Here is a 19,608-nt window from a genome sequence, read left to right as displayed (position 1 = left end):
TCACAATGAGTTGCCAGAGTTGTTTTCACCACCGCTAAGCATCTCCACATCACCATCTTAACAGATTTTGTTTAGTATGTCAGCCCTCGTAAGAGCATGAGCTAAAATTACAGTGGACCGGTCAGCTGATATAAACATTACCTCCAATGTCTAAGACCAAAGTGGTTTAATCAGTGAACACTCCCACCAGATAGGACTGAAACCCTCTATCTCTCCAGCATATTGCGCTTGCTTGCGGGAAACATTTGCTTAATTTGGAGACATGCATAACCCAATTTTACATAACCTTTAAATGAGCTTCTCTACCATCTATGGTGTGAGATTGTTTAGTTATATCTTACCAGAGAAGAACTCCACTGTCTCTCACTAATATCCTAAATTCCTTGCCCATTGTGTCTTGTAAGCACGAGTACTTGATGGGATGGACTGCAGTATCATACTGTACAGGGAAGTTAACCTCCCTCTTGTTTGACCAGGAGGCTTGACAAATGTTTTATGAAGGTGAGATCCAGAGAGGCTGCCTGCCGCGACTGTTTGTGACTGCATAACCTAGTGTATGAGATGCGTACATCTAAAGCACTCACTCTTCGGATCTGAACTTTAAAGGCAGGGTTAGATGTGTAGAATAGAAGGCCCCTATTAAGCAAGAGAGTCACATGCCAATGTGGATGTACTTGTAAAGACATTTGCGTGCCTATTTTGGCCATCCAAATCACATCCTACATTGTTCTATCTACAACTGCCCGATCCATATGAACGTAATGCTGGTTAGTAGCAAGCAGTGACCAACGCGCTTTGACTCTAAGCTGGGCCACCTTACATAACAGATGGAAATCTGGAAGCGCCTCAAGGTACAAGAAACGAAGTAAGAAGAATTTGAGATAGCTGGAGCACCTGGATTGGAAGAGCTTGATATCAGTACAGAGCCCTTGGCTACTCATTCATTTTAATAGTGTTGGTTCTCCACAGCCATGACAAGTAGAGCGGAGACCTATTTCGAGCGTCTTCCTTCAAAGAAGCCAGCAGTTGCTGAAAATTTACTTCATAATGGTCAATTAGATAAAAAAATTGGCGTTGCCAAAATGTTTTTTTTTAAGGAAAAAAAAAAGATTGATGTGCAATACATGGCATTCTGAATGAGATATACAGCTGTACTGGTAGCCAAATATAAGTACTTCAGAACTAATGCAGCACCAAGACATGCCGAGCAGCACGTTTTTGTATGGATTAAACACACTTAATCAGAGTAAGTTTAATGCTGAGGTAGGCTGTGTTAAAATAATCCAGTCTTGAGCCTATCAATGCCATGATCATAGCTCGCTGACCCTCTACAGAGAGGTAGGGAAGGACCGGTCGAACCCTCCTCAAGCAGAATGAGCAGAAAAAGCAACGAGTCTACTTGGCAATCTATTTTTAACCACCCTATCCCCGCCCCTTCCACCAATTCTGAGGGTTTGTTGTAAGCATGGTCCCAAATCTTGAGGCCATAAAGATGGGTGCATGAGGATGCAATTTCCACCAATAAGTGGGCTCTTCGTCTTGACAGTGTTATGTTTAAGCGAGCGGAGGTCCATCCATGTTCTCACTTCTGCGACGCAACCATGGAGAGAGAAATCATCTATGGGATGGCCACTCAATCTAAATATAAATTGGGTGTTTTCTATATGGGTTTAAAAATGAAAATCGTTTTGCATTGCTGCCTTCCAATATTAAATTTCTATTTACGCATTGCTTGCCCATAATATTAGTTTCCATTTTAGTATATTTATCCCTCTAGTAATAACATTTCTATATATGCACAGATGGTGATCTAACAATAGATTTTTATTTCAGCAAAGATGGGAACTGAAATACTAATATCCCCTCCACACCCTACAAAGTACAGTACAGTAACGTATCTAGAATATTTATTTTTGAAAGGTGACACTAACAGTCGCTTTTTTGAGAGTAAAAAAATAAGGTTCTTCCTAGTGGGGAGCTATTTTATTTCTAGCAGGTAGGTAGAAATTCATAAATTAGCTTTTGGTCACTTGAGCCTAATTACCATTGCCTCATGTGGTTTGAAGAGGAGTAACAAACTGTTATTTAAGAGTTTTAGACTCAGCCTTCAGGGTACAATACCTAAACTGGATGGTGAATGGTCCCATGCCGTCCTATAGGACACGAGGAATTTAGGTGTTATGCATTTTTTGTATCACCGTACTGTAATTTGAAGGGAGTGGAGGGGATACTAGTACTTTAATATATTGTAGGACTTCCATGATTTTGTTACGTTTTGGTTTTCTTGCGCTATTGTTGGAGAGGGTAGATTATGGGGATAGTTTTGTATGATTTACACAGCGTTTTTCTTTTTTTTGTTATTCATTTCAAGCTATGAATCCTGCACAGCTATTTATAAATGCAGTGATACCTGGGTTGTGTATGCAGACACCCCTGGTGGGTGTGTGGTTTCCAAGATTATAATGTGCAAGACCTGGGACTTTGCTTAGTTGTGCATCAGAACGGCATGTGGGCAACCCTGAGGGTGTCCTACACTGTCACCAAAGCTAGGTATTCGCAGATCAGCCCTGTGTGTCTGTATCATGATCCTGCACTTGCTCAGATTATTGGGTTGTGAGTGCTCCAAAAAAAAAAAAAAAACAAAGGCAGTGAGATAATATTTGCAAAAAGTATCCATTGACAAATCCACAGGCCCCTTCCAGATCGTCCATTTTGAGTGTTCAGAACACAGCTTTGCCATGGGGAAAATGGCAACAAAGTTATAATGCTCTGTATGGTTGTAATGCAGGCTCACCACTAATAGCTATCTTTCCAAGATGTCCATTGTTACTATTGTATTAGCTGGATATAGTGTAAAGTAGCAACTGTGTGGTAAGTGGGCACAAAAGGAAGTGGCCATTAACATCAACTTATCTACTGGGCCCCAGCTGGTCATGGCGCAAACTAATCATGATGCTCTAACTGAACATAGAGAATTATTATGGGCACCAACTAATCACAGGCCACCTATTCCAAATGATGTCTGAAAATGTGCTTGACCCGTCATTTTTGCCTATAGCACTTTGCTAATTTTCTTTTAAAGAAATAGAAGAAATTGTTTAAAAAAATCCAGAACTTTAATATGACTTAGCACAATAAACCGGACATTCCAAAAAGTTTCCAGGAGTGAACTGGGTACCCATATTAGCATATCTTGGAGGGCACTGGCAAGGCACATTCTCTGTTTAGCAAACCTTGGGGTTCTCACCTGCTGCTTCAGCAATGAACTCCCGGGACCAGTCGGCTTCATTGTAGTCCTGTGAGGCTTCTACGGGACCAGCCACTGAAAGAAACTCCTGCGCCCAGTTCTCAGAGCGGGCCAGGTCTGCGATCCCAGGAGCTGTGATTGACAGAAAGAGAAGGGTATGGAGGGTTGTGGGGAGAGAGATACGAGAAGCTGCAGTTAACTGACTGGCCATGCGGCTTTCAGCCACGCTCACCATCGCTGCAATCTCTGCTCAGAGATCCCTTACTCTTGAACCCAGATCACCATGTTCTAGGGTAAGCTCTTTGGTAAGAGTAAAAGACCAAATCATCTTTGCTCAGACAGGCGAAAAGTTCACTCCATCCCTCTGGGTAAGGTTCACTCAATGTCTGCTCAACCTGGTCAGAGAATAAGATCAGTCCATCCTTGCCAACCACTCATCACGGTATAATCTCACTCGATCCCACTGACCCTCTGCTAAATGGTAAGGGTCACTCATCACTTCCAAATCTGATCGAAACACCAGTTCAGTCCATCTTGATTCGTCCCAGCCTAACCATGGTAATAACCATTCTCCTGTCCACCCTGAACGCTGAGCTGGCCCATTACTGTCTTTCTGGTGGCAGCTTAGTCACCCAGTCCCCACCAGCCAATGGCAACCGCATGCTCTAGTTTCCTTACCTCGTTGGGGTGCCTGACGGAAGCTAGCCTGCTCAATCTCCTGCATCTCAGCCAGCAGGTCATCCATCTTGAAGGTCTGGGGAGCTCGACCCAACAGTGGGGCATTCTGGTCCTGCAGAAACTCGGCCACCAACTTATGATGAAGAAGAGAGGAAACTTCTCAAAAGAACTATTAACATCTGTCTAAACTGAAATCATGAACATAACTACATAAAGGCCTGAGGATCCAATGACTACTCCACGTAGCAGCATTAATCACCCTAGCCATTGAAAGGACACATGAACCTCTGCCCTAAGTTAAAACACCCACGGGAATATGAGGCTTAGGAACACAGATGAAAAGATTCCAAGTCAGAAATTATTTTTGATGGAAAGATAAATAGTCTGGGGTGTAAAATTAAGGGGAGGCAGAAAAACAAGACAATGGGCTGGGAAGGAGCAATCCTCTATTATAATTATGGAAATGAGAAATTGAGAGATTTGGAGTAAGACTCTGGGGCATGGTTGGGGGTCGGACTTTTCCAGGCCACAAGATGGCCGCAAGCTGATTGAGCTCCGTGAGCTGCCAACAATCCGCAATGATCCTGCAGCCCCTGGGAGCTTGTAAGACTTTGCTGCTGCTTCCGAACCCTTTCTGATGGCTGCAGAACCAGGATTGAGGGGCCACGGTGGGGGTCAGATGAGCCAGATTGCCAGGCTTAGGAAGCGGGCGGAGAGGCTAGGTGCAGGCCTGCAAGTGAGTCTGCTGCGGCCTTCGAGTGCCTGGAGGTCAGCAACATGAGCCGGGCATGGTGGGGCCGCTGGCTGGGCTTGGCTGGCTTGTAGGAGGTGCCTGCCCGAGGGTGAACTTGTCACCAGGCCCTCTTTGGGATATGTGGTTCATTTGTGAGCCCGGCATTAGGGCCTGGGTGGGACGTGATCCTTTGAGCCCTATGGCGCTGCGCTGGGCCGAGGAGCAGCAGCGGAGGCCGTACGCTGAATACATGAGCCGCCTGGAGCTGCGGGCTCACAGGGAATCTACCAGAGGTACCTTGTTGACTTGTGGGAGCGCTGTAGCGTTCTCCTATCCCCCCCCTGTGACCACCTGAATCTTAGAACTCTGTTTGACACCATACAACACATAGACCCTATGGTACAAGCGGTGGTGGTCTCCTTAGATGCCGAAAAGGCATTTGACTTCATCAAGTGGGTCTTCATATTCGAGGTGCTGTGCCACATGGGGGTTGGTGAGGTGTTCCTACAGCTGGTACAGACTGTCTATGCCGCACTGAGTGAGAATCGATGACGGAATCTCCAACCCAATATCGATCTCCAGAGACACAAGAAAGGGCTGGACGCTTTTGCCCTTGCTGTATGCACTAGTGGCAGAGCCCTTGGTGTGTGCATTATGTGAATACCACAGCCACAGGGGCATTCGCTTCCCAGGCTACAACTTAATCTTATCCACTTACGCAGATGACACGTTGTTACATATCCAAGATGCAGCTCTCAACCTCACACCTGTGCTCCGGGAGGTTGTGTGTTTTGGTGGTCCCTCGGTTTGAAAATTAACTGGAATAAATCTATTGTGTTCCCCCTTAACCCAGTCACAGCCTCAATACCATAAGACTTCCCCCTCAAATGGGAGACAGATTCGGTATGTTATTTGGGAATACAGATTCACACGAACCCTGCGGTTGTCATGACAGATAACTATGGGAGAGCTATACAAAAACTGAAGCACTGGAACGTTGGATCAAACTACCGCTCGCATTAGCAGGACGCATTGCCATTATTAAAATGGTGGTACTTCCAAGGTTTTTATTCACTTTTCAGAATATTCCCATACAAATGCCGATGCATGTATTCTCCACAATATCGTCACTCCTGATCAGATTGACTTGGGTGGGAAAACAACCAAGAGTTTAGTGGCACGTTTTGACATTGTCATACCACATGGGGGGACTTAATGTCCTGGAGTTGGAGACTTTCTCTAGGGCAGCCCATTCCATGTTTACAAACACATGAATCCATTGCTCCACAGGCCTGCCACAGTTACATATAGAGCAAGACATGTCAGCACCCCAGTCAGCACCCCATTCTCTACCTTATCTAATATTTTTGCCCCCTTGGTGACGGAACGGAGCGTTTCCACACATACATGGCACAGTCTTATGACCAGATAGGCACTCCCTTTCCTATACTCGCCCCAGATAAAACTCAAGAGGTGTGTCTAGTTTCCCCTGTGTGGGTACAAGAGAGCAATCACAGCACTGCGGGAAATGGTCATTGAGAAATTTGGGGATTTTTTTCACAAGGGTGTGATGTGATCCTGAGAATCGATCACAGAACAAATAGAGGTACCCGCTTCTGCATTACCAACACTACAGAGCATGGTACACAACGCATGACCTCCTGGGGGCGAGTTACTAGAGCCGCCACACATGCAGGCGCTCTCCATGGTCATAGAGTTTGCTCACATAGGAAACTGCTATCCAGGCTATATGCCTGTGCTCAGGAGGCGCGCAGACCAGGATTAATAAACGTTAGGATAGATTTGCGAAGGGACCTCGATATCGCTTTAGCAGACACTCAGTGGCAATACTGTTGCTCCACGACCCGCTCCATCTCTCTTAACAGGAAGCACAGATTAATTAACTTTAAACACATAAAACGGATATACTATACACCCAGTGGGCTGTTCAAATATGGTCTACGCCATACAGCAGACTGTCCAAGATGTGGCAAGAGGGAGGCGGGATTCTACACATGGCATGTAACTGTCCCAGGATACAACTGTCTTGGGTACGTGTGTTTGTAGAATTCACCAATATCAGGGGAGTCCAGCTGGCTCTCCTGGCATTCCTCAGCTATAATAGAGACATGGACAAGGAGTTTAGGAGACTGGTAGCCATGGGCCTCCCATTAGCAAAGCATAGAGTAGCCAAATTAGAGGAATTAGATTAGCTGGAATTAGAGCCCATTACCTACCGTAAAAGAATGGCATGCTGATATGATATATTGCAATACCCAGACATATATAACAAATTAACCCCACCACAGAACTGCCCAAAGAACTACTGGGGACCACATCAAACATATTTAATTGGTAAAGAAACGGGAGAGCCCGAGGGTGAGAGCTAGCAGACGTATATTGGGCATTTAAACATAAGGGATGTCTCCCCTAACGCTTGTTATAGGACCGCTTTTGATCGTAGTGTATAAATGAAACCACCCGGACACGTCTCGGAGGGTTCCACGCATGTCACGATTTGCAGTAATGCCGGAGGAGAAGGACTGGATGTATGTGAGCCAATGGACCACGGTTACAGTCAGAGATGTACTATCCTACTTTGTGCACTTTCGGTCATGGAATGATTTGACGTGCTGTCGCATGTTGTTGTATATTACAGAAAATGGTAAATGGTTAGGCAGAAAAGGAGGAAAGCCGAATGACAGGTATGAGTTGTGAGGGAAAACTCCACTTTAATGAGAAGGTGAAAGTTGCGAAGGAGAAGACTCCAGGATTAGGCAGAAAGACTCTAGGTTAACTGTGAGTTAGAGGCCCCAGCATGTGGAAAGGTTAGGATGGCGAAAGACTTCAAGGTAAGAGTGGGTTGTGAAGGAGAAAGACTGCAGCAAAAGGAAGGGTTAGGATGGGAAGGAGAAACACTTCAGGATTATTACGGTTTGGGAAAGCGAACGGCTCCAGCACATGGATGGTTGGGAAGAAGTAAGACTACAATAATGTTACATTGGTAAGGAGAAAGACGCTCGAAGAATAAGGTTGAGTCGTTAAGGAGAAGGATTCCAGGATAACGATGAGCTGCGTGGAGAAAGACTGCATGATAAGAATTGGTTGGGAAGCAGAAAATCTTTAGGATGGAAAGCTACAACGAACGTAAAAAGACAGAGTACTCTGGTATTTGGGAGTTTTAGGCAGTAAATGGCAACACTGGTTGCCGCCCTCAGGTGGCACAACAACTGCAACAGTGGGGAAACGAGATATGGCCTAAAAATAAAAACAACTAAATCGTGTTGCTTCAGGATTTTATAGGTGTTTTTAATATTCATTCTCATATGTGCAGATCAAAACCAAAATGTTATTGACCTCTTTAAAAGGCGGAGCACTGAATTTGAAAGGGAGCTGTCCCTTTGTTTTCTTAGCCCAACAATTCCACAGGTACTTTGTTAGCTTTTCTTATCCCAACAGCAGCCATTACATGGTTTCTTTCTCAACGATTCTTGGTAAATGCTAACTTTCAAAACTACACAATCAAAGCAGAAACGGATAGCATGCAATGAATAAAAATCAAATACAGGTTTACAAGGACGATCTGTGCTCACTAGACAATTTGTGAACCCAACATAGGTTGCCTCATAATGAATTACAAAAAAATATCTTGGTTTAATACATGTGCATTCAAAATACTGGTATGGACCATGCCATTAGCACACATCCTCCTGTTGCCCAGTTAAAGCAGAGAGCTACTTATTTTAAGCATCCCTCATAGGAACCGGATAAAGAGTCGAGCAGCTTCAAAAGTAGGCATTACCATTGGCCAACAAACCACATCAAGAATACTGGGAGGCTATGGAAGGTAATTGAAAGAGTTTTCTCAATGGGAAATCCCACAATCTCCAACATTAGCCTTTTAGAGTACTGAAAGTGCCAAGATGTTGAGAAACCTGCACTGTGCAAGACCCAAGTTCACAATTACATTACAAGCAATCAAGACATGCTAGTTGTGTGATAAAGACCTCTAGTCGCAGACAAAACTTCTGCAGGAAAATTTGAGGTTTACTGATGAGGTAAAATGTACAGTTGTGACAAACTTGCACTTAATTATGCCAATTCACTGGATGATACTAACTAACAAAAACAGCAAGAACACAAAAGGGCTATAATCTGGTTGACACACTTAAATATGGTCTACAGAAGCGACACCCTGCAGATGACTTTTTAAGATCCCACAACTGGCGAACTGCAAAGGTGGCTACCATGATTTTGTTCAGTCTGCACGAGTCTTAACAGACTGAACTCTGAACACCTGTCAGATGAAGTCGGGCACTATCTTCCATCCAAAGGAATTTAAAATCTATGGTGGCTTATGTTATGGTAATTAACTGTTGCAAGGTCGTGCTAAGGGCACGAGAAGATTTTCAATTATGGGGCACACACTGTGGAATGCTTTTCTAGGACAATGTTGGGAAAAAAAAAAAAAGTTAATACAGTTTTGTAAACTGTCCCAGGTGTCACTTACTGGAAGTTAGATCTGTATGATTTTTAGATGGAATTATTCAAGTGTTTAAGAAGAAATGTAAACGGGGTTAGTCTTCATTAGAAAAGATCAGATATTTATAATTTAAAAAATTTAACACAATGACTATACCTGATTAGTAATCCGGATTAGTTTTTCTGTAAAGTACGCTTAGGCAGGATAGGAAAGAGCCTATTTGAACAGGATATTTTTAATCTTAACTGCAACTTTAAAAACTATGCAAATGTTTTTTTCATACCAGATATGCTTAATTGTTTTCTTTTTTGCCAGTTATGCATTGCTATTGCCTTTTAAGAATAGTCAGATTTTCTCCCTCTAAATGTGTTTTCATAATTTAATTATATAAAAAATATTAATCATACCCTGATCAGAAGCAATCACACACTGACCCTACTCTTGCATGTGCTTCTGAAAATTGTGTACATCCCCAACCAATGGTTTGGCATGATGTAGGAATCTGGCCCTTTATGTGGTATGTAAATACCGTGTAAAGGGTCCAGTGGTTCCCCAGTGAGTGGACAAGGCTTGCTATTCAATCTTAAAGGGCTCTATTTAGGGGTAGTGTGGTCGAACAGCCTTACGCTTAACACAGAGGAGTGCAGGACATCTACAAATACACACAACAGTCTATAAATGAGACAAACGACTCAAATTAGATCCACACCAATGTATAAAAACAGCAAGTATCCTTGTAGATGTTTAGGCATCAGAGACAAATTGTTTGGGAAAGTACGTTTTTACATAGGAATTCTTTTCACTTTAAAAAGTGGACACAGTGCAATTTCTGAGTTCTCCCATGTTATCCTACAGGAGAAAAGAACAAGTTCTGCAAACAGGTAGAGTACAGCGACTTACAAGGCCAATATTCAAGAATTAAGGTGAGTAGAGGACAAGGTTCAAGGCAGCACCAGCAGTACACCACCAGTGGCACCAGGGTGGCTGGTTGCAAAACCGCATTGGGTGCCAAATGCTTTTCAATGGAGATCGGTCACTGCGAGAAGAGGCTGAAGGCTCTGGCGAGGAGGCGAGCCGGGCTGAACCAGCAGCGAGGCTCAGGCTTCACGATGCTAAGGCACAGGTATGCACCTTTGATGTTCTTCCGCATGGCTCAGGGGTGTCCTTAGGAGTCGGATTATCTTTACTTTAGTGGTTGCAGTAGAGGGGAACTGCGTACAGAGGCTGTAGGTGTCATCGAAGAATCCAGGAGGGGTGAAACCATGATGTACTTGGACTCTGGAGGGCTGGGGAACCTTGTTGGCATCGGTGGTCCACTTCAACTCGGGCTGAAGACGACAGGTGAGATGTTGACTTCAGGTGTTGGGTTTTGTTGGTTCCAGAGGCTTCAGAGTCCCTTTACTGGAGTTTGCTAGAGAGCAAGTCCGCTGTTCACAGGAGGTCTTGAGACTTTATTGAAGGCCAACAGTGCTCCCAGGTTTCTGGAGTCACGGCTGCAGGATGAGTTGACTTTGGTGCAGATTTGGACAAGGGATGAGGACAGGCTGGCTGGTTGGTACCATGTCAACCGTTTCTTTTATCCTCTTCTGCTTTCATGACTCTTCTGTGTCCTTGGTCTTCTTAGGTCGTCAGGATCGGCTTCTCTGGTGCCTTGGGCTGTCCTAAATACTGAATTTAGCAGTGTTAAGAGAGTGTAGGGTAGTTGCCAATGGGCAACTGACCCTTACGGACACTACGTCCCCTATATGACCACTTCCTGTGGGAAGTGGCATAACCCTGCCCCAGAATTCCTAAGTATGCCATCACAAAGATTTCTGAAAAATCATGCCCACCTCGCAGTAGCCCATCGTAAGGGTGGTTCTAGTCTGGAGGTGACACACCTACCTGACTAGCTAATTTTTATGGCAGTCCAGGTGCCTAGTGGGTCCTGAACAAGAGGGGTGGCTTCCTCTCCTGTGAGGGGAGCCAGATTTGCATTTCAAAGATACCAGGCAAAATGTGGGGGGTATCCATGTCAAAAAGAGGCACTTTCCTACACATGGCTAAATACGTCTGGGAAGAGAGTATATTGTTTTTCAATCTCATCAACGGACCCCAGGACATCTGATCAATATTTCCTGTATATCTGCTTAAGCAGATACGCAAGGCTGAATACTAGAAAATACTTCAATTTCTGCCATGTTCCTGCACTCTTTAAGAGCTCATTCGTGTTACAGAAATGAAAGAGATTATTGAAGTGATATATGAACATTTTGGTCAGTCTCAGCATAACTCCTCTCCTAAAACCCGGAATAGTTAACTGCTCCATCAGACTAAAGTCAAAGGCAACTTAAAGAATATGGTACAGAAAATTATTGGTGTGGACTAGCTCTGCATGCATGCAGCACTGTGAGGCAAACAGAGAAAACAAAAACAGCTATCCATGCCATGAATGAGTAAAGGGGTACAATATCTTAATAAGGGGTGTCTGGATGCCTAAAAAGGCTTTTAGCAACTCTAGAACATACCTGTATCTCCAAAACAGAATAACACATACTTCATAATAAAAAATATATATATATATACACATATATATAGTGCCCAAAGGAGCCTAATGTACTATATATTTTAATAAAGATTTCGAATATTTACATAACGTAGCAAATGCACCAACGTTGACATTCTCAAGAGACAAAGCACAATAGTACAAAAGAGCATTCAGAATTTAGTTTTGTTACAGTTATCAGGGGTAAAAGGCACACCACAAGACCCTGATTAGATAACAACAGTCACAAGCTTCCCATTGATGTACTGGAATTAGCAAATGTCCTGCTCAAACGGAAACTCTCAACAGAAATACGTCTAAACTCTATTATGTTATAAAGCATGACCTACTAAATCTTTTTTCTGGTGTCCTGGGGCCCTGCATTCAGAAGCAGAGCTCTACCAGAGGGAGAATACACACGTTCCAAGAGAAAAGAAGCTCAAAGACCAGAGCTGATATACACGTGAGCACAGAGAATCAGTGGGCACCAAAGAAGAACGCACAAGCCAAAAGGATAGGTGGCAAGAGGAACACAAGATCAGAAAGGTATTAGAGGTGAACAAATAGATTCTCACTAACTGGTTGCGAGTCTCATGGTACAATTTGGTCATCAGCCCATTGGGTACATGTCGCACACCACTCCACCCAGTGTTCCTCAATGAGCGAGGGTCTTGCGCCTTGGTCCTTTCTCTCCTGTTCAATCCAAGTCTAATGCCTTGAAGAGTAGTCTCACTAACGTACGATGAGGTTCCTCTCTTGGGACACACACTAACTCATTGTCAGAGCCTGAAATGTTTATCACACTAATTCTATATCACTTCCAGAGTGTATGGTCTCACTGGCTTAGTGTGAGTCGCGCTTCTTGGAAAGCAGTCTCCTCATTGGCCAGTATCTGTGTGCTCTCCTTGACTTTAACAGAGCGGTGCACCAGAGAAACCATCACATCTCACTCCTTTATACTCCTGACCTTGAGATCTCTAGTGAACCCTTACCTGGGGCCACAGTGGTCGTGACTTTAACGGAGGAGTGAGAAGAAGTCAAACAGCTGCAGGGCTTCAAAAATGGTGGGTGCACCTAGAGAGTCTGAAGCTCACTCACGTGATGCACTGATATAACTGCGACCAGAAAGTCAGTTTCAAAGGTCATCAGGCGTAATAGACAACTGTGCATTGACTCGAATGGAGAATGCATTAGGAAAGTAAGAACCAAATTTAAATCCCACTACTGCATCACAAAGGGATTTGACAGAAGCATATGCTGTAAACCTTTAAGATATCGGATCACAATAGGTAAATTAAAAAAAGGACAGCTGGTGCAAAAAAGGTAAAAAGGTCAAAAGGGCCGACAACTAACATTTAAAAGTGCCCACTGGAAGTCCTTGATGCCCCCAAAGATAAATAAGACATTCAACAGCTTGGCTTGCAATGTGTCTGTCAGGTGGGTGCAGCACCAGTCCACAAACCCAGAGCCCGGAGTACACTGATTTCATGGAAGGATGCCCGGCTGTCAAGTTCACATCAATGACTAGGGACGAGAGATCAAAGAAGACCAACTGCTGATGCTCAGTCTCCACACATGGAAGTGCAAGTTGTGCAAACCCATGGGCAAGACCCTGCCCTACTGCTGCGACCCAAGGCCATGCTGAATCAGCAGCCTGAATGAAGGACATATGCTAAAACCCAGACGTTCTTGGTACCACTTTCTCCTTGACAAATTTCTGAGGTACTAAGATGAATTGGGCCCAGCCATTCCAGATCATCTTCAGAACTTTGGACAGGAGAGGCAGTGGTGAGTAGGTATAAAGAATCATATGCTCCACCGTAGATGGGCTGTCTCCAAAAGACAGCCTTTTTAGGAACTCCAACACACAAAAGTGTTGACAATGTACGTTCTTGGTGGGGGCGAAGAAATCAAGCTATGATTCTGCCCATTGCTTGAAGATGCCATGCAGCACCTCCGGGTGCAGCTGCCTTTCGTTGTCATTGGCCGAGTTTGTCCGTCATGGTATTCAAAGATCCCGCCAGGTCAGGGATGACCAGGAAGATGCCCAGATGACTCAGCAACTTCCAGAGGTGCAAACAGAACCAAAGACCCTACCCCCTTCCTTGCCTGCTGCAGTACTACATGGTGGTGGTGCTGTCAGTGAGAATCTGCACCAGCTTCCATTTGGCGGTTGGCAGGAACAACTTCAACACCAACTAAATCGTCCACAACTCTAGCAAACTGATGCGGACACGGGTATCTGCCAGATACCAAAGTCCTCTGATCTCCATCTATCCCAGATAACCTTCCAAACACAGTAGTGACCCACCAGTCACCACCATAAACTGTGGCTGGGGCACGGGATGGGTTTACCTCGGGTCCAAATGTGGTCGAGCATCCAGCACTGCAGATCTTTTAGGAAGGAGGAAGTAGAGGGAAGAACATCCAGTCTCCTTGTCTCTCTATGGCTCCTTTGGCTAAAAAAAAGCCTGCATCGGGTCACGTAAAATGGACAGATGGTCCTATTAGAAGTTGCTCAGAAGCAGTCGGCAGGTGCGCCAGGTCATAAACGAAGGGCATGGCATAGCTCTGTTGATGATTTGAAGGAACTACCTGTGGGATGAGCTTCTTTGCCACTCCTGGAGGAAGCAGCAGACCCTGGGTGGTTGTGCCCTACTAACAGTGCACTGGAGAATGTTTGCATATGTTTCAGACCCCCACCTCCAGCAACAATTTCAGTCCTTGATGTCCTGGACATTGTTTGTTGAAGCCACAGCTTGACCTTGAAAAGACTGGGAGGTCTGTTGTGCAGGTGGCGGAGTCTGGCCATGCTGATATGCCAAGCTGTAGGAATATCCCCATAAAGGCAAAAATATTGGGCGCATTGGCAAACTGGTGACGTAAACCCTAACTCACAAGCCATGGCTCACTTCTCTTTAGAATGCTCCAGGGTCATGTCCTCCTTTTTGCCAGGCATGCGGGATCTGTTGAAAGGCCTGGCCAATAGGACTTCTGAACATCCTTGGAAAAGCATTGAAGAACCACACATGTTCCAACTGCCCATCCCAGACAATCAGGCATGCGTAGGCCTGATCAGACAATAAACGTACCTGCATCCTGGTCATACTGAACAGTTTAAAACAAGTAAGTCTTACAGTCTTCTGGGACTGCTTGTAAAATTTCTACAACCATGTACCAGAGTGCATGGGTAAAGCATCCCAGAGGCAGCTGGCGTTAAGAGACCTCAAGGCGAAGTTAGCCGTTGAAAACTTTCTTTTGCCAGATATTTGGATTCTCTGTCTACAAGAGTAGTCTGAAAGGCCTTAGGGTTCACTTGGCAGATGGACGTCTGACCTCAAAACTTTCAGGGGTTGTGTGCTCGGTCAGAAAATTATTGTCACCTGCCTGGTCTATGTCAATGTGCGACTGGACTATTGACCAGAAGGCCGCAACATTGCTTAGCCCAAGTGCCCAACAGTGTGTCAATGAGACCCTCGTTGAAAGACATGAGAGGTTTGGTCAGCACCTGGACAGGCTGTAGGACCTCAGTGAGGACATTAGTCTTTACCTCCATAGTGGAGAAATGGAGGTCAAGGACTTCAACAGCTTCCCTGATGATCGTGGCAAAAGATGTACTTTCCTCAGTTGCTGCTCTAGTGGGATTTGGGAGGAAACTAACTCAGTATTCCCGAGGTATCCAGTCCAATGGCACCTTGTAGGACAACATTCTAGTTTTCCTCATAATAGGGTGGGGTAAACTGATCCCATTCACTGCCAGAATCGTCGCTATATGGATGGCTATGGCCAGAGTACGAGCCAAAAAGTTGGTGCAGTGTTTGTGCGCAACAGTGGTATTGTTCACATGTCAGAATGATTACCCCGGTCAAAGTGAATTCTGCTCAGTCGGACACCACAATATGTTGTAGATCCTTCTCTGGTGGCACTAGCACTGGTGTCGACGTCCAGGGGACAAGCACAGATTTTGCCATTGGAACTAAAGTCCTAGTCAATGCCAGTGTGGAACACAAAGGTGGTTTAAAGGGGGCACAGATGGCGCAGAGAATAGATCCACTGGCAGTAACCAGACTGGAGGCCTCTGCAGATCCTTGGAGCCCAAAAGTGCGCCAAAGAAAGTCTGATGCATGTTGAAGATGTGCAGCATGGCTTCTTTAAAGGCTTCAATCTGCTGGGACATCACCTCCGGACACGGGAATTCGAGATGCTTCAAGAATACAGTTGGAATCAGCACCTCTGTGGAATAGGAGCAGGACCTAGAGGCGCAGAGACCAATAGTAGTGGAAAGGGGCAGAGTCCCGCTTGGACTTCATAAGCTTCTTTTCAGAGTTGCTCGAAGGCTTTGACCACAAAGAGGATCTGTCAAGGAAGCACCTTAGTGAGAAGGGAGCTGATCTGTACTCAACTTTGGCCAGGAGCAGGACCTGCGTGGAGTCTTACTGTGTTTTGCCACATACAGCTTTGACTCGCGCTCTCGGTGGCCTTTCTGTTTAATCCGGGCACACTTGTCACAGGCCATGGAGCTACATGCCAGACCCCAGAGGCACACCACATGGGGATGTGTCACAGACATCGGTTTGTGGCAATCCCTACAAGGTTTAAACCATGTAGACTTAGGCAGCGACGCAATCCGCTGAGCAGAGGTAGAATTGAGAAAAATAGTTGAGAAAAATATCTTCATGGTAAGAAGAAAAAGGTAGGAGCCCCAGATCTGCACCAGAAGGTGCAGAAACAGAGGAACTGATGTCAGCATGCATGGATGCTGCTTATATGTTTCTTCGTTCATCCCTTTTGGAGTAAACAAAGTCATTGCAAAGCAACACAACACCACACCACACCACACCACACCACCACATACTGGTGTGCAAGAGCACTGCTTTTAGAGTTTCCAGATCCACTCTGGTGCAGGGGGATAGTCACAGGGTGAGGAGTCGAAGGTTTGACATATCCATCAGAAATTACTCTTTTAGAAATTTAAGTAGTCCTTTTGCTGAACAAAGAGTTGCTGGTTACTATTACTAAACTGTCATTTAGTGTTGTGCAAGGCGAGGCCTGCCCTTTTATCTTTCCCTGGTTGTTCTTTCAGCGGGATTATGACTGCAAGATGTGAAAACCTCACATCTCCTTGTGCATCTGTTGTGCGTGCTCCAGGTTGAATATTTTTACCTTGCTGTGAGAAGCGTCACTCTACACAAAGGCTTTGTCTGGAAAGTAGCCTGAAAAGAGACTTGAAATGTGAATCACGCCAGTGAAAGCAGTGGGTACACATCTTCTGTCTGATTTCTGTATCCGTTCCAAGTTCTATATGGCCATGGTAGGGATGCTCCTCAGAGAACTTAGATAGCATATGTGCAACCAGGCCTAGTGTCAAGCTGACTGTATTCCAGCAGTGAAGAGATATCACTTGAGTTAGACATTTTGCTGAAAGAGCTGTGTATGTGTCCTGAAGTACCTAGAAGCAACCCTGTATGCTGAGAAGGGGACTGAGTCTGCCAACACCACAGGAGGAGTAACAGTTTGGGAGGAGTGTAGTGCACCATGTCCCCAGTCCCAGTGGAGGAGCAGGACTGCAAAAACTGATATGTATACCCTAGTACCAGCTAGCATGCAGTCTCTCCAGCAGTACTTCAAGGAAGTAACAATGAATCACCGTGAGATCTTTGAAGCCCGGTAGGGGCTGTCATATGAGTCCAAACCGTTGTGTGCATTGCTGTACTGCCAAGATGATGATTGGCCTGTTCATGGCCTTATTAGTCCGAAGATCGTCTGTATCGACTAATGCCCAGAAAAATTGGCTTGCACATGGTTTCACTGCTGAGAAGGAGATCAGCCTCTCAATGGCTACACCGCCAGAAGGATATCAGCAGGTGCACTGCGGTACTGCAGGAAGAACTGTGGCCTGTGTGTAGCTCCACCAATCCCAGAGAACTTACCCAGGCAGAAGCCACCTGTTCCGTGAAGAGATTACGCCTCCTGAGGGGCTCGCCGTCCCTGCCTGTTCAACCAGTGACAGCGGGTAACAAGATGTGCAGCAGAAGGATGGCTGAGGCTGCATTGGCTGGACTGTCACCTGCAACTACTGAGGAGGCCCCAGACAGAGCTGCAAGGTGGCAGGCCTCCACTCAGACGTGGGAAGCAGAGGGCATGTTGAGAAAAGGCTGGGCAGCTGCCCGAAAGGACTGTTCCAATGTGGATGGTAAAAAACTTGTCATCTGAACTAAGGGGGGGGAGTGGGGGGGGGGGGGGGGGGACTAAAACTACCAAACTTTTAAAGTCTTCAGTGCAAAATACCTTGAGGGAAGAGAGCTGTAATCAGACTTTGCCCTAATCCTAAATTTGAGCGCCCTCACACTACCTCCCAGAGAAGCCTGCAACTGCTCGCCTTCGCTACCACTGACAGTCGAGTGCTGAAGGGGTTGTTCACTTGCGGAGCCATAGTAAGACTTATCCATGAGTAACAACATCATCTCCCGACAGCTGAGGTCCAGGAGCAACTGCCTACTGCATGAAACCCTGAACAGTGTCAATCATCATTTTGCTACTGTTGTAGCTGCTTCCTAATGGAACAAGAAAAACTCAGTAACAAGAGCACATACGCCCAGATGTTACCCTGGATCCCACCCTGGATCACTGCCAGGATGTCAGCAGAAAGGTGTCAAAAGATGCAGCCCCCAAGACAAATGAAGGAATGAATATAAGGGGCTGCGGAGGGTGCTGTGTTCCTTGGGAGGACAGAATGGGCATGGTATGAACCCGAGCTAAAAAACAAGCCACAACCACAAATAACAATGCTGCTGGGTATTCAGGAAAGGTGAGGGAGCTATGGCACTGAAAAGATAGCCTCTGACTGCCAACATGACACCAAAGCAATAACATAAAAAGGGGAGTAGCAAACAAATGTGTTAAGAGAAAAATAGACTATGACAGATAAGGGAGACAGCATATAGCAAGTCACAGACTGCCTGCAAAACGGAAGTCACAACAGTTGTATCTCCTCCAGGATAACATTTAGCAAGCTGCGGAGGAAGCAGAGGACTAATGACGTGGAGTGACTGATCACTGGAGCTTACATCACCTTGTGCTATACATCATCCTGTGCCATTCACAATCCCCCTTGCCATCTAAAGACTAATTATTTGAATATGTAATGACTATACACCCACGTACAGGAATCAAGACGAGGACTCAAGAAAGCGGGAAAGAACAATGTTGGAAGACATTTGCAGGATGAGGTTAGGAAGAAGAGATGTATATTCTCCACTATAGGTACTACACAGAGAAGCAATGGTAGAGCAAGAGGATTAAAACATTTGAGATTGAAGGGCTTTATGTGGAAGATGCACACAAACAGAAGAAGCCTGAGGCACTAGAGCCAGGACTGGTGGTTCTGGGCAAGGCGCTCTATAACAGAGATTTACCCCTGTGTCAGGTGGCATAGCCCAGCATGATAATGTGTACAATGCAGAGCATATAGCAGGAGGGAGTTCAAGAACACATAACAAGCATGCAATGAAATGAGTGTGAAGATCAACTAGGAAGGTAAAAAAGTGCCAAGAAGCAGAGCGCACCAACATGGGAATACACAGTCCCCCCCCCCTGAAGCAGTCCCACAATGGACTTACCTCCTCTTCAGATGCAGTTCCTAGAGGCCTCAGCACCTAAAGACCACAGAAAAGAAAGGCATACATGACATACCTTCATAAAATACAGGCACAAGCAGCTATCATGCAACTCCACTAGAACATAACCTCCTACATGGCTCCTTCAATCCATGTACAACTTGCAGCTTCGGATTTAACAATGGTGAACCAATCTATTTAGATTAATTTGGACAAAGATTTTATTTTAGCAACACAAAAGGATGATGGACGGAGAGCTGAAACTTTTCAAACACTCACCCCCAGTCACAGATCTGAGTTTAATACATCGACCTTTTGAGCACCATG

At 45.3% G+C, this 19,608-nt stretch overlaps 1 protein-coding gene across 6 annotated transcripts in view; it reads right to left on the bottom strand.

Moving 5' to 3' along the window:
- The window catches only part of PEX5 (peroxisomal biogenesis factor 5), a 96,350-nt gene that overhangs the window by 40,320 nt on the left and 36,422 nt on the right, over nucleotides 1-19,608 (bottom strand). For all 6 annotated transcript variants that reach the window (XM_069243035.1, XM_069243038.1, XM_069243040.1 and 3 more), the window contains exons 3-5: nucleotides 19,285-19,320; nucleotides 3,926-4,058; nucleotides 3,248-3,379 (exon numbers count right to left, since the gene is read on the bottom strand). In XM_069243035.1, coding sequence (XP_069099136.1) covers nucleotides 3,248-3,379; nucleotides 3,926-4,058; nucleotides 19,285-19,320 — 301 coding nt within the window. The remainder of the gene's footprint in view (nucleotides 1-3,247; nucleotides 3,380-3,925; nucleotides 4,059-19,284; nucleotides 19,321-19,608) is intronic.

Source organism: Pleurodeles waltl, chromosome 7 (genome assembly GCF_031143425.1).
Source record: "Pleurodeles waltl isolate 20211129_DDA chromosome 7, aPleWal1.hap1.20221129, whole genome shotgun sequence".
In the NCBI taxonomy this organism is placed as follows: Eukaryota; Metazoa; Chordata; class Amphibia; order Caudata; family Salamandridae; genus Pleurodeles; species Pleurodeles waltl.
Note: the sequence above shows the minus strand (reverse complement) of the source record. Positions and strands in the feature narration are given on the sequence as shown.